This window comes from Typopeltis vanoorti, chromosome 21, assembly GCF_054136105.1.
Source record: "Typopeltis vanoorti isolate ZY-2024b chromosome 21, IOZ_Tvanoo_1.0, whole genome shotgun sequence".
Lineage (NCBI taxonomy): Eukaryota > Metazoa > Arthropoda > Arachnida > Uropygi > Thelyphonidae > Typopeltis > Typopeltis vanoorti.
Genome location: NC_143569.1, coordinates 79270264 through 79283686, shown reverse-complemented (window position 1 = coordinate 79283686; position 13423 = coordinate 79270264). Strand labels below are relative to the sequence as shown.

The 13423-nt window shown below is 38.6% G+C and overlaps 1 protein-coding gene across 1 annotated transcript in view; it reads left to right on the top strand.

Annotated features, from left to right (window-relative positions):
• STUB1 (STIP1 homology and U-box containing protein 1) overlaps window positions 1–13423 on the top strand; it is a 124268-nt gene that overhangs the window by 16888 nt on the left and 93957 nt on the right. Inside the window, exon 2 of the mRNA XM_090411022.1 lies at window positions 3324–3522. Coding sequence (XP_090267148.1) covers window positions 3324–3522 — 199 coding nt within the window. The remainder of the gene's footprint in view (window positions 1–3323; window positions 3523–13423) is intronic.

The following is a 13423-nucleotide window of genomic DNA, read 5'->3' as shown; positions in this document are numbered from 1 at the left end:
AGATGGATCTTCTAATGCTATTATCGGATCCAGCAATTATCAGAAACAGCACATGATGGAAGCCATCATGTGCTGTTTCTGATAATTATCCTTTAGTAACTTATAAATTCCATTTCCATTTTGCCATGTACCCTATCCTACTTCCAATCTATATCACCATAGTTGGTCTCCCATGATAATTGCTCCGCTTGCACTTATTGTGCTAATCTGCTGTGCATGTCATCCACATCTTCTGGACTCCCAGGTCTATAGCAGCAACCAGCAATATATTTTGTCCTATTTGCCTCTATCTTGCACTAGACACCCTCAAATGAACCATTTCCATCAGATCTACAATCTTCCTTAACTTATAATTTTTTTGATTGAAGTTCTGCAGCTATCATTAATAATAGCCCTCCCTGTCCTGTCCCTATTTCATCTCTCTTCTCTGAAAATACAATATATCAGTTACATTCTATCCATGTAATCACATCATTCTCTAACAACCAGGTCTTGCTGATGCCAATAATTTTTGGCTGAGTCAAGCTGTCCAATGCTCTCAAAACTCCTCTCCTTTATTTCTGATACTTCAAACATTCATGTACATGCATTTCACCATCCCCTTGGACCCACAGTTACCTTTACGTAATGTCATTATCTGCCCATTCAGATTTGAAACCTAGCTCTTCACAATCATTCCTGCACTTACACTTGTTTGTCCCAAGGGTGTCTAGACACATGCTTTATTGCTTTATCCCCTAATATCTCTAGTTAACTTGGTTTTGCACTTCCAAATTCTTAGCGAACAACACTTTTTTCAAGCACCTAACTCCAAAACCATTTAAATGCAGTCCATCAGGCAATATATAGGTCTTTACAACCATTCAATTCAGTCCGGATATCTGTAAACTGCACACCATTCCTCTTGCACAATCTTCTCATTGATTCATTGGCAATCATGGACCTCCTTCTCAATTCTGTCCTGTCATACCAAGGCAGGAGATTCAAAATTTTTACTTTCTTACTCTTTATTTTTGCTTCTTCTAACAACTCTTTCATATCTTCTCTCATTGCATATTTCTCACCTTTCAAATCATTTGTGCCTGCAAAACAATTAACTCATTCAATTCCTTTCTTCTGCAAACAGCTTCACTAACATCCTTTATCTTCTTAACTGGAAAACTTTCATCTCTTTCTCATTAAATATACCTCTTATAGTCAAATCCCTATATGATACTAACTCATTTCTCTCATTTTCTCACAGCTTTATGATTTCCCCATTCACTCTTTTTTTCATTCTCTGTCCTTCTGTAGCACATGCCAGTCATTTCTCCAGTCACTCAAGCTCATGTTTTGTCCTGTGGGAGAATGAGTGAATGTATTTGCAAGTAAAGTTTGGCTTCCAATAAACTGAAAATTCAACATGATCTGTGGGATTACAAATTATTAAGGTGTCTAAAAAGGTGTTGTTGGTTATCGGATTCACATTCATTAGTGAACTTGATACAGTAATATAAGGAGTTTGTTTTCTTCAGGAACTGAAGTAATATATCATCAATTAAACATAACCATATATGAGACTGAAGAAATATAGTGTCAAATAGTTCTTTTTCTAGATGCTCCATAAAATAATCAGCTAAGACTGGTGAGATAGGACTGCACATTGCTGTTTCTTCTATTTGTTAGAAGAACTTATTATACCATGTAAAATAGCCTGCATTGATGGTGAATTTAAATAAGTTAACAGTGTCTTCTGGGGAATCAGATTTTAATAACTGAAAAGTCTCTTGTGATAGACTTGTAGATGCTGGTGAATAGGGAGACTGCATCAAAAGAAACCATAATCATATTATTAGGCAGATATAGATTTCCTCTTTAAAGTCAAAACAGTGTTTGATATAAGAGCTGGTGTGGCCAGTGAGATTCCAAAGATGACAACTGAGCTACTAACTTCTGCTACTATCAAGACAAAGTGGGAGAGCCAATACAGTCCACTATTGGCATAATGGGTTGCTGACTGGTGTATTTTAGGAAGACCATAGAGATGAGGCAGATGGGCATGATGAATTTGTAACTTCTCGACAGCTCAACTTCTCTTCATTCCCACTAGTTCAAATTTGATTGTCTCTTCCAAACTTGTGAAACACTACAAAACCATCTGAACCTGAACCGATCAGACTACATTCTAATATCCAAGTTTTGGGAAGTGATCTCTACAATTGTTCCTTTGAACTATGATAGTGCAATATCATTTACTTCTGTTACTACCAAGACATGAGCTAATATACACATGATTTATGACTCATGATTCATGTTGCAAATGTAGTTAATGGTCTCTCTCCCTGATGATGTCCATGTAATGTTGAATAAAATGTATTGGAGTTTTTGAATGAAATTCTGTATAATTTTTGTTACATGTGTAAGCCATGACAGTTATTTTAATGTCTAGTCCACATGTTCCATTAAAACTATTTATTCATCTCCTTGATATTGAAATATCTCATTCAATTTCTGTGAATGAGAGTGACATACACAAAAGGCTATCAACCTATGGCACATTAGTACTATGGGTAAGCCAAGGATTGAATTTTCCTATTTTATTAATTTTTATATTTTTTTTTAAAGTTTGATTTTTTACCTTGTCTGGAAATCCTGCTCTAGAGATTAGACATAGAACTTTTTCATGCCTCCAATAAGTGGGATGTGGTCTCACACCAGGCAATGAAATTCATCTCCCACCTCAAGTCAGTTGCATCGATACCTATATCAGGTTATGAACTCACAGCATGTTGGTGGGAGAGCAGATATGCTAACCACTTGGCTAGTCAGGCCAGCATACCTTTGCATGTGGAAGACTGATATATGCTGATATTCCTCATCCCTCCAAATTATTATATTTTAAAAGTGTATGAGTACTATTCTCACATTACCATAACTGTGTGTGTGTGTGCATGCGTGCTTGTGAATTTCTGTTATAACAGTAGATAAATTGTCATTGAAGCTCTAATAGTTATTGGAATGTTAGCTCTGATGCTGATTCATGCTTTTAAAATATAGTAGTTTGCAAGGATGAACACAGTATAGTGAATTACTCAAAGTAAGACGTAATATCATCATGCACAAGGATGGTAGTGACATTTAACTTTAACTTATTTGAAGTTTCATAAGTTTCTTTCTCATTGTAGTATTCTAGTAAAGTTTTTCATCTTATAAAATTATTTCAGCTAATAGATACAAATTCACTAGTTTCATGGATTTAAATTTCTTTTTATCTTTCATTTCCCTTTATGTAGTCTAAGTTATATAATACTTTAAATCATTATTATTTACTCATTATTTTGCAGATAAAAAATCCTCTGGTGCCCACTTTTTTCACTAATCGAGCTTTATGCTATCTAAAACTTCAGCAGTGGGAATTGGCTTGTCAAGATTGTCGACGAGCTTTAGATATGGATCCAAGTTCTGTGAAAGGTCATTTCTTTTTAGGACAAGCTCTTTTAGAAGTTGAAAGTTTTGAAGAAGCTATTAAATATCTTCAAAGAGGTACTAACTATTTGCTGATACTAATCATATGTATTGCTTTTTAATTACAATCTAAAGTGTTTTGGGCTTTACTTTGCCTGAATAAAGGTAATGCAAAGTATAATACAGAATTCACAGTACCCTTTATTTTGAAGAAATATTCACTCATTCAGGCATCAAGTTTTAATTAACTCCAGCTGCTGAGACAGAATAACTCTTGTGAACAAATGTTTGCAAATTCCGTTTTGAATTGAAATATTATATTTTATGTAATGACTTGGCTGGAAACAAGGAGAATGTAAGACTAGATATCAAGAGGTTGTTGAGAAGGATAAAAGATAATAGCATGATAGGAAAGTTGGTCAGTGTGTTGCCCAGGTATGACAGTGATGAGATGAAGTGGAGAGCAAGGATTATGAATGATATGTTAGTGAAAATGTGTGAAGAGAAAAGAGCGCAGTTTGTTATTGTGTGGAATGAGTTTGAAGGAAGGATCGAACTGTATAAAAGTGATGGACTGCATTTGAATGATTTAGGTGTGAGTCATTTGGAGAGACTGTTGCTGGAAGGGAGGGTAATGAGTGCAGAGAATGGATCTAAGCAAGTAAGGAGTGATGTGAAGAGCATCAGAGTAAGGGAGGAAATAAAGATTAAAGTGGTGTATGTGAATGAAGAATTGGTTAGCACATGTGTAGAGAATGAGAGAGCAAGTCTGTGCAAGAAACACATGGAAATGGGGGGGGAAGTACAACTCGAGAAAAGTTACTACTCAGAGAAAGTGTGATTAGTTAGACAGGACAGGAATGAGATGGCCTGAGATGTAAAGGGAACATTTGTGTTTCAAGATGATACCGGAGAGGTAATGAGAGGAATGGTTTGAGGAAGGCATGGCGAATCCACATCTAATCTGTGGTGCTAGTGAAACTTTTTATAGATTCAGAAATAAGCTGTTACGTCTGTATAGGAACGGCAGAAGTATCAGAAACAAGTGAAATGGTTGCATTGATTGAGATCGTTCACCCAAAAATGGTTGGATGAGATTGACATCCTGACAGGAATAGAGATGGAAGGGTATGATGTTTTTCGTGAAGATAGAAAGGATAAAAAGGGAGGTGGAATGCTCTTAATAATAGAAAAGGAGTTATGTCATACAAAGTAGAGATGCAAGGGGGGGGGGGAAATGGTGGCAGTAGTTTTGAGGTAGTATGGCATGAAACAGAGGTAAATGGAATGAAATACTTAGTCAGATGTTGCTATAGACCTGGTAACATGGATGGTAGTGACCATGAAATGTGTAAGCAAATTAGCCAAGCAAATAGGAAAAGACTGATCATTATGGGTGATTTTAATTATGGCAATGTAGATTGGGATGACAAGATAGCAACTGGAAGTAAAGAAAATGAATTGCTTGAGTTTTGAGCACAACTGTCTCAGACAGTATGTAACAGAGGGCATGTGAGAATTATTGAGAGTCTTGGATTTGATTTATCTCATCGAGGATATTATAAATGAGATGGCAAATCTCCCTCTATGTGTGGATTTCTATGAAGAAAGGGTATACATACTACAAGGCTGGTGATTATGAGAAGCTCAGAAGACAGCTTGTAGGTGTAACATGGGATGAGGAGATGGGTGGAAAAGAGATCAGTACTGTTCAAGAACTATCTAGTAGAAGCAGTGTCTAAATGTATTCCAGCTTCAAGTGTCATGGGGGTAAATAAGGTAGTGTAAAATCGATGAATGAAGAGGTTAAGTATGCAATACAGAGAAAGAAGGCATTATTATTATTATTAATAGAGACAGCTTAATGAGACATCTCCCTTGATGAGTCTCTGACTCATCGAAGGAGGCCACATACTACATCCACCAGCTACATACTTATTCTTGAATTCATTCACACTACTTGCACTCACAACATCCAATGGCATTCCATTCCATTCATGCACCACCCTATGAGAGAAAAATCTAGCCCTCACCCCCTTCTTAGTTGCATTCATTCTCAGCTTCCAAGGATGACCTGTTGTCCTTTCCCTACCCTCCATAATTTGAAAAATTCCATCAATTGAAATCCTATATGAGCCTTTCAAAAGTTTGAAAGGCTCATACAGTATCATAATCACTATTCCACAATCCTGATATCATTTTTAACATTCTCCTTTGCACTCTTTCCACTATATCAGAATCACAGTGGAAACCAGGACACCAGACCTATGCACAATAGTCCAAGTGAGGTCTTATCAAGGCCTTGTAAAGAGGCATAATGACATCCTTATCTTTACATGTGAACATTCTTTTCAGCATTGCAATTATCTTTTGAGTTATATTTACAATCTTTGCTGCTTGGCCCCTGAACTTCAAGTGACTATCTACTAACACTCCACGATCCCTATCCTCATCAGTTTCTTTTAGCATAATCCCACCAATATAATACAGCATTGAATATCTAATCATGCCAAAGTGAATGACTTTACATTTACTGAATTGAACACGTATCCATTTTCTCATGCCCACAATTCCAGCCTATTCAAATCATTCTACAAGCACTGCATATCAGCAACATTCCTGATTACCCCCTATCTTTGCATCATCAGCAAATAGCTGTATGTCGCTTGTCAAATCTTTCCCAATATCATTAATGTACAGATTGAATAACATTTGACCAAGCACTGATCCTTTTGGTACACTGCTGGTTATTATTTTTTTTTATTAATCTTTGTACTGGTTATGGGCAGTACTACCCTTACATCACGTCCAGACTTCTTGATATAGGCCCAAGCCTTTACAAGTGTTTTACCCTATACCTGTTCTAGCTATCATTGTAGTCATTCTTGTTGGCAACACCATGCCACCAGTGTGTCCTGTAGGGCCCTCAAGGAAAGAACTTTTATATTCTTCTGCATAAGCCCAAGCTGTTTTAAGTTCTTATAGCTATTTGTGCTCCATACGCCATGTGAAGAGATGGTTGCGCTGGTAAACTTCGGAGTTGTCCCATGCTCCTCCCATATCTTACTAACTAGATCTTGGTTATTCTTATAATAGTTTACCTTATTATTATGACTGTAGGCTAGTGGGTGGCCTGTTCCCACCACCTGGGCATCAACTACCCAAACGTCACCATCTCTTTTAATCACTAAGTCTGGCTTATGCAAACCCACGGAGGTCCTATAATGTAGTTCCACCGCGGTCTCCCAACCTTTTGCTCTTAAAGCGGTTGTTCATAATGGAGACCACAGTGTCATGCCTCTGCACGTGGATCCCATGGGTGCAGAATCAACGTTGGGCTATAGGAGACAATGTCTCACTGCAGTGGCATCCAGCCCTACAGTTTGAGTCGTCACTACCCCATCGAGCTGTGTGGGCTTGAATGGGCAGGGCATTGATTCTCCTCCTGATAAGGTCAATATACTCGAACCCAGGGAGGAGTCTGGTGCCATCCCTTACCCAGTCATGCTGGGGAGGCACCAGATACGACTTTTAAAGGAGCACCATCTCTGCTACAGAACAGTGCAGCAGAGATGCCCATCTCTTGTGTTCTGTGGGTGCTGACTCTATTAAGGTACCTTGATAATGGGACTAGCCTTTTAGCTTGCCTAAGATCTTCTTGTATTAATGGGCCTATAGAAAGCCTCTCTGCAGATAGTTGAAGAAGATAGTTCTAACTTCACGATTCTGGACAGCTGCAGGCATGGGATCAGCCATCTAAGTGATGGAACTCCAAGCCTGCCGTCCTTCACCCTCGCTTGGAAATATGCAGTACGGGTGTCAGGCGGCAGTCAGAGCCATGATCTCATGGCTGAATGGATAGCCCTGTTTATTCGGGACAGAACTGAGATATATGTCCTACCAAGCACCAACTTGTGGTAAAAGCGAGGTAGGAGATAGTGGGAAAGGAGAAACAGTCTTTTGCTGGGGCTTGAGAGAAGCTTTCCTCAAAGAAGTGATCCCAGCTTCTAGAATAGAAGGGACAGAAGACCTTCCCTTTGGGGTGAACATGATACTGAGGTATCTCCAATCTTCCTGTATGGTCAAAGCATGCAACAGCCTCCCGTGCAGGGAAAACTCTATAGTCTTGACTTTAAGCTTCTTGTCATGACCAGAGGGAACAAGAGCTAAAGAGCAGGACTTCTCTACATTAATAGAAAGGCCTCGAATAGAGAAAAGTCAACTGCCGGTTAATATTCTATGCATTCTATAATATTCCACGCTAATATTCTATAATCCAAACCCATATTCTCCAATTTATGTAACAGTCTACCATGCTGAATTCTATCAAAAGCCTTAGCAAAATCCAAGAGTATCATGGTGTATCCATTCCCCTTGTCTAGTTCAATGGTAACATTGTTGTAGAATGTGAACAAGTTGCTAAAACATGGCATTCTCTTAGTAAACCATGTTGCTCATTGCAAAGTAGAGATTCACTGTCAACCCATTTCTGAATGCGAGCCCTAACTAATTTTTCCAAAATCTTCACTGCCACCACTCCTGAGATACTAATTGGTCAATAGTTGGATACATCGATCTTTGTAACCTTTGTGCAATGGAATTACCATCAGGGGCGAATGCTGGTCTTGAAATTCATGCTTGCTCTTGTTATCATTCAGGGAAGTCTGATTAGCGGAATAATGAATTACTGACCATTTAAAACTATATACGCTATTTAGAAATTTATGTGCATTTAATCATACAAGTACAACATTTATTTTACAAATGATATTCTATCTTTTTCAATTTAGCTGACCTACTTGAATACAAATTCTACCCTACAGTTCTTCTTTATGAACAGGTCAATAATATCGTCATAAAAAGTTGGTTGTAACTTAATTTTCCCAAGGATTTTCCCTTTACATGCACACTTGTAAAGGCTGGCTGAAGCTCACTGGCTAGAGTTACTTTCACTGCGTATGGCCTTGTGTTTAAGGCAACTTGAAGAGAGCGGAAATGGCTATGCGCACGCATGAAATCACAGTGCTACAGCGAGGACCTGGAATCTCCTACAACCGAGCAAGCCAAGGTAGCTTTGACTAACAAGCAAGCATCGGCGTTCAATACACAATGCAAAGCTCAATTATTGCTGCGCAAGCTTAAGACGTCTTCTGTCTACAAAAATAAAAGCCTAAATGGAATGCTTATAAATGCATGCATTTATTAACAAATAAATATTACTTCTTTCTCAATTAATGAGCTTGCGCAGCAAGCATGGAGAATTCGCCACTGATTACCATACATTCCTTCCATTCGTGAGGAATCTTTCCTGTTCTGAGACTTATATTAACTGGCTATTCCTGGTCAAAGGAATAGCCAGTTCAGCTGAACACTCTTTTGGCACACGTGTTGATATCTCATCAGTCCCTATTGCTGAATTCTTATTCAGTTTATGCAACAGCTCTAATACCTCCTCCTCATACACCTGAGTCTTCATCCAGTGAAGAGAAAGCAGTAAGCTCAATGTTGCATACATCAGGTTGATAACTTTTAACAAAATTGGCACTCATTAGTTGAACAATCTCTTCTGCATCTGTTACCCTCACAGCATGAGCATTTAGAAGAGTTAATCTTTCATATTCATTCTTTCTTTTACTTGCAGCATATTGATAGAATTCTTGTGGGTTGTCTTTAGCACACACAGCCAGTTTCTTTTCATATTCAGACTTTGCTTTCCATACAACAACTGTTGTATGGAAAGACTATTCTAGCCTGCTGCTTATAATTTTCATAACAGACATCATTCGTTATGCACACGTTATCCCCCTCCACATCCTTTTCTTATGAATCTCTTGCTTTAATAAGATTACACATCCATTTGACTCCTACCTTATTTATTCTTTGAACTCTCAGGACACATTCTGATATCGCTTCATTTAAGTATCGTTTAAATGCTTCCCATGCATTGTCAATATTCTTCCCATTCTACTGAACTCAGTATACTCCTCAGTTGGTCATAATTTCCTGGTTTGTAGTTCAGCATGTAACCTTTTCTATTTTTATTTATATTTATATTTCCTATTATGGAGGCACCATAAGAGGAGTGGTAATAATTATTTCCATGAGAATTACAAAGAACAGGCATAGAAAGTGTGACTAGGTTGGTAAGGGTAGCAAAAATGCAATATGAACAGCAGTTAGCTAAGGAAGCAAAAAAAAAAAAAAATGCTATGGAGTTATTTTGATATGCAGCCAGCAAAAAAAGGATAATTATGGTACTGTGGATATAGTTGGGATATTTAATAAGCAGTTCATAAAGGAGAGACTGACTGTGAGTGAGCAAAGGGGTATATGCGGAATTAAGTAAACTAGATGTTAATAAGACTGTGGGACTTAATGATATATCACCACATATTTTGAAGGAATGTGCTAGGAAATTGACATCTGCCTTGGCATATTTGTTTAATATGAGTCTTACATTGGATCAAGTTACAAAGGAATGGAAGGAAGGCAAGATTGGATCATTTTGTGAGGGAGATGACAGAACTCTAGCATCAAATTATAGGCCAATCTGTGTGTCAGCTGTCAATGGTTAAAGTATTGGAGAGGTTAGTGAGAACCAGGAATGAGAATTGGGTTGACAACAGTGGTATTATCTTTGATGTACATCATCAATTTGCTAAAGGGAGGTCATGATTTAGTAATTTACTTACTTATTACAATAAGGCTGCAGCTGCATTGGATGAGGGAGATTGATAAACAGATAAGTTGTGTATCCATTTTGATAAGCTGATAGTCAAACTAGAGCAGATGGGGTTGGAGATTGGCTGTGTGATAGATACCAGCAAGTGGTGTATGGAGAAGCAATATTTGGAAAAGAAGAAAGTCACTAGTGGTGTGCCTTATATGTCTGCTTTAGGGCCATTGCCGTTTAGTCTCTATGTTGATGATATTGGGTTAGATTTGAATGGGGATATTCAGTTATTTACAGATGATGTAAAGTTGTGGAGAACTATGAGGAGTAGAGCAGATAAGCTTGAATAGACTGAGTGAATGGGCACATTCACTCAGTGAGAAAGCCAGTTCACTATTGCAAAATGTTATCATCATTATTATGGGCAACTCCAAGGAGTCCTTAGACTCATCGAGGGAGGCCCTAACATCATGTCAAGAACAACTATTCAACATTCACACAGTATCTATCATACTTCGCCTTGAACTCATTCACAGTCATGGCACCCACAACAGACTCTTGCAGCTTATTTCACTCATTCACCACTCTCCAAGTAAAACACCTAGCTCTAACACCCTTGCTAACCACACTCTTGCCCAGTTTCCATGGATGGCCCTAGTCTTCCCATCACCAGTCCTGTTCTCAGAAATATCTTCTGAATTAATCTTATAAAAACCTTTCAGTAATTTGAATGTCTCAATCATATCACCTCTTTTCCGCCTATCGATCAATGCTTGTCTCTGCTCATCAAAGTATTCTTCCGTAACCAAGTAATTTGATGAGCTGATTTAGCCACTTTTGCAATGTGCCCCTTAAACTTCAACTCCCTCTCCACCAACACTCCCAAATTCCTGGCTTCGTCAATCTCCTGGAGTACAGTTCCGCTAATGTGGTATACTGCTGCTAATCTTTTCACCCCAAAATGCATAACCTTACATTTTGTCACATTAAATTGACATCCATTCTCCTTAGCCCAGAACTCCAATTTATCCAAATCATCCTGCAAGATTTTGACATCTGCATTCACTATTGCCCTGCCCAATTTTGCATCATCAGCAAACAAATGAACTGTTCTTCTTAGATCCTTCCCTATATCGTTAATGAACAAATTAAACAGCAGTGGTCCAAGAACAGAACCCTGCGGCACACCACTAGTCACAGGCCGTCTTTTGGACTCTACTCCTGAATAAACTACTCTCTGATATCTCTCCATCAACCACCCACCTATCCACCTCACCAACCCTATATCCATTCCCATACGTTGCAGTTTACTGATTAGAATTCCATGTGGTATCCTGTCAAAGGCCTTAGCAAGGTCCAGCAGAATCACTGTAAACCCATTACCCTTATCCATTTCAGCCGTCATTGTGTTATAAAATGTGAGCAAGTTACTGAGGCATGACCTACCCTTCACAAAACCATGTTGTCCCCCATACAGTATCCCATTTTCATCTATCCATTCCTTTATTTTTCTCTTGGCTAATTTCTCCAAGACCTTGACAATGACTCCTGATATGCTGATCGGTCTGTAATTTACAACAGCAGTCTTGGAACCTCCTTTATGCAGTGGAACTGTTTTCCCCTCTTTCCACCTCTTAGGGACTAACCCAGACCCGAGACTCAAATTAAACAAAATGGTCAAGAGCACTTACAATTCTTTAGCTGCTTCATGTATGACACAAGCTGGTATACCATCCAATCCCACAGATGTATTCACATTGAGGTTTTGTAATAGACTATTCACCTCCAATTCATTCACCACAATTCCTGTATAAGCTGTTGGTTCCTTCATTCCTGCAATATCACCACCTGGATGATATACTCTTGCAAAGTGCTCACTCAGTAATTCCACTATATCAACTGATTAGGTTACCTCCAGACCATCGGCATTCTTTAAAATCATTCTGCTGTATACATTTTTTCTTTTACTTGCAACATATCGAAAAAACTGTTTGGGATTCTCTTTAGATGGGGGATAATGAGAGATCATCCCTAGAAGCTGTTTAAAGAGGGTGTAAGCAAGGAAGTAAAAAGCAGGTTTTGTGCATTGGGAGTTGTGAAAGATGGGAATGCACTGCCTGAGAGTGTAATGTCTACAGAGTATTTGAATATATTTAAGGCACAGTATGACAAAGGGACCTCCCATGGCTAATTTTCTTTCATAATCCGCTTTTGCTTTTCTTACCATACTTGTTTCCCTTCTGGCCTGTGCTTTATACCGTTCATGTGCCTGCAGGTCACCTTTCTCCTTAAATTCCCTCCACAGTTGTTTCTTTTTTTGCAGCTCAAGCTTAATGGTGTTATTCATCCATTTAACCCTACTTGATTTACTATTCGGACTCTAGGTATACAGTCAGCCATTGCCTCCTGCAAACACTCCTTAACCACCTCCCATGCACTATCAACATCCAGCCCTTGCAGTTTTACATGCCATGGCACTGAACCAATCAATCTCCTAAGCTTGTCATACTTACCAGCCCAGTAATTCCACATGTACCCTGTCTTAATTGAAAATTCCACACATTTAGCCACCTCCCAGTCAAGACCCTATGATCACTCTCACCAGTTGGTGGCAATGTGGTCACATTCATTACAGCCAAATTCTCAGGTGCAGTTACTAGATCAAGCACTCTCTGACCCCTAGTATTTTCCATTACATGCTATCGCAGATAGTATCCCTTTGTAACTGCATAAAATCCAATTTCTTCCTCCCATGTGTCCTCTCCTCCTTCCAATCAATGTTACCATAGTTGAAATCCCCCATAATAATTATCCTCCTTCCACTCATTTGCTTCTGTTTGCTTATGCATACTATCTCCACCATCTATTCCATCACCTGGTCTATAGCAGCACCCAACTGTATATTTTGTTCTGCTAGTCACAATCTCACACCAAATAGCCTCAAATGTGCTCTTTTCTCTATCCTGCAGTTCTACTTTTATTCTCCTTGGCTGCAGTTCATCAAAATGTTAGGTTTTAAAATTTTGAAAACAAAGATGGGATGTAGAGTGGTAGGATATATTGTTAGAGGTGGCAGAAGAGATCTTGGGGTGATGGTGGATAAGGATCTGAAATTTAGAGGACACATTGCCAAAATTATGAGGATAATAAAAGAAATTCTGGCAATGATGTGGAGGACACAAAAGTCAGGAGATTCTGGTTCTATTGTATAAGGCCTTGATTAGGCCACATATGGACTAATGTGCACAGATTTGGTCACCTGGATTTCAAGAGGATGAAGAGATATTGGAAAAGGTCCAGAGGCGG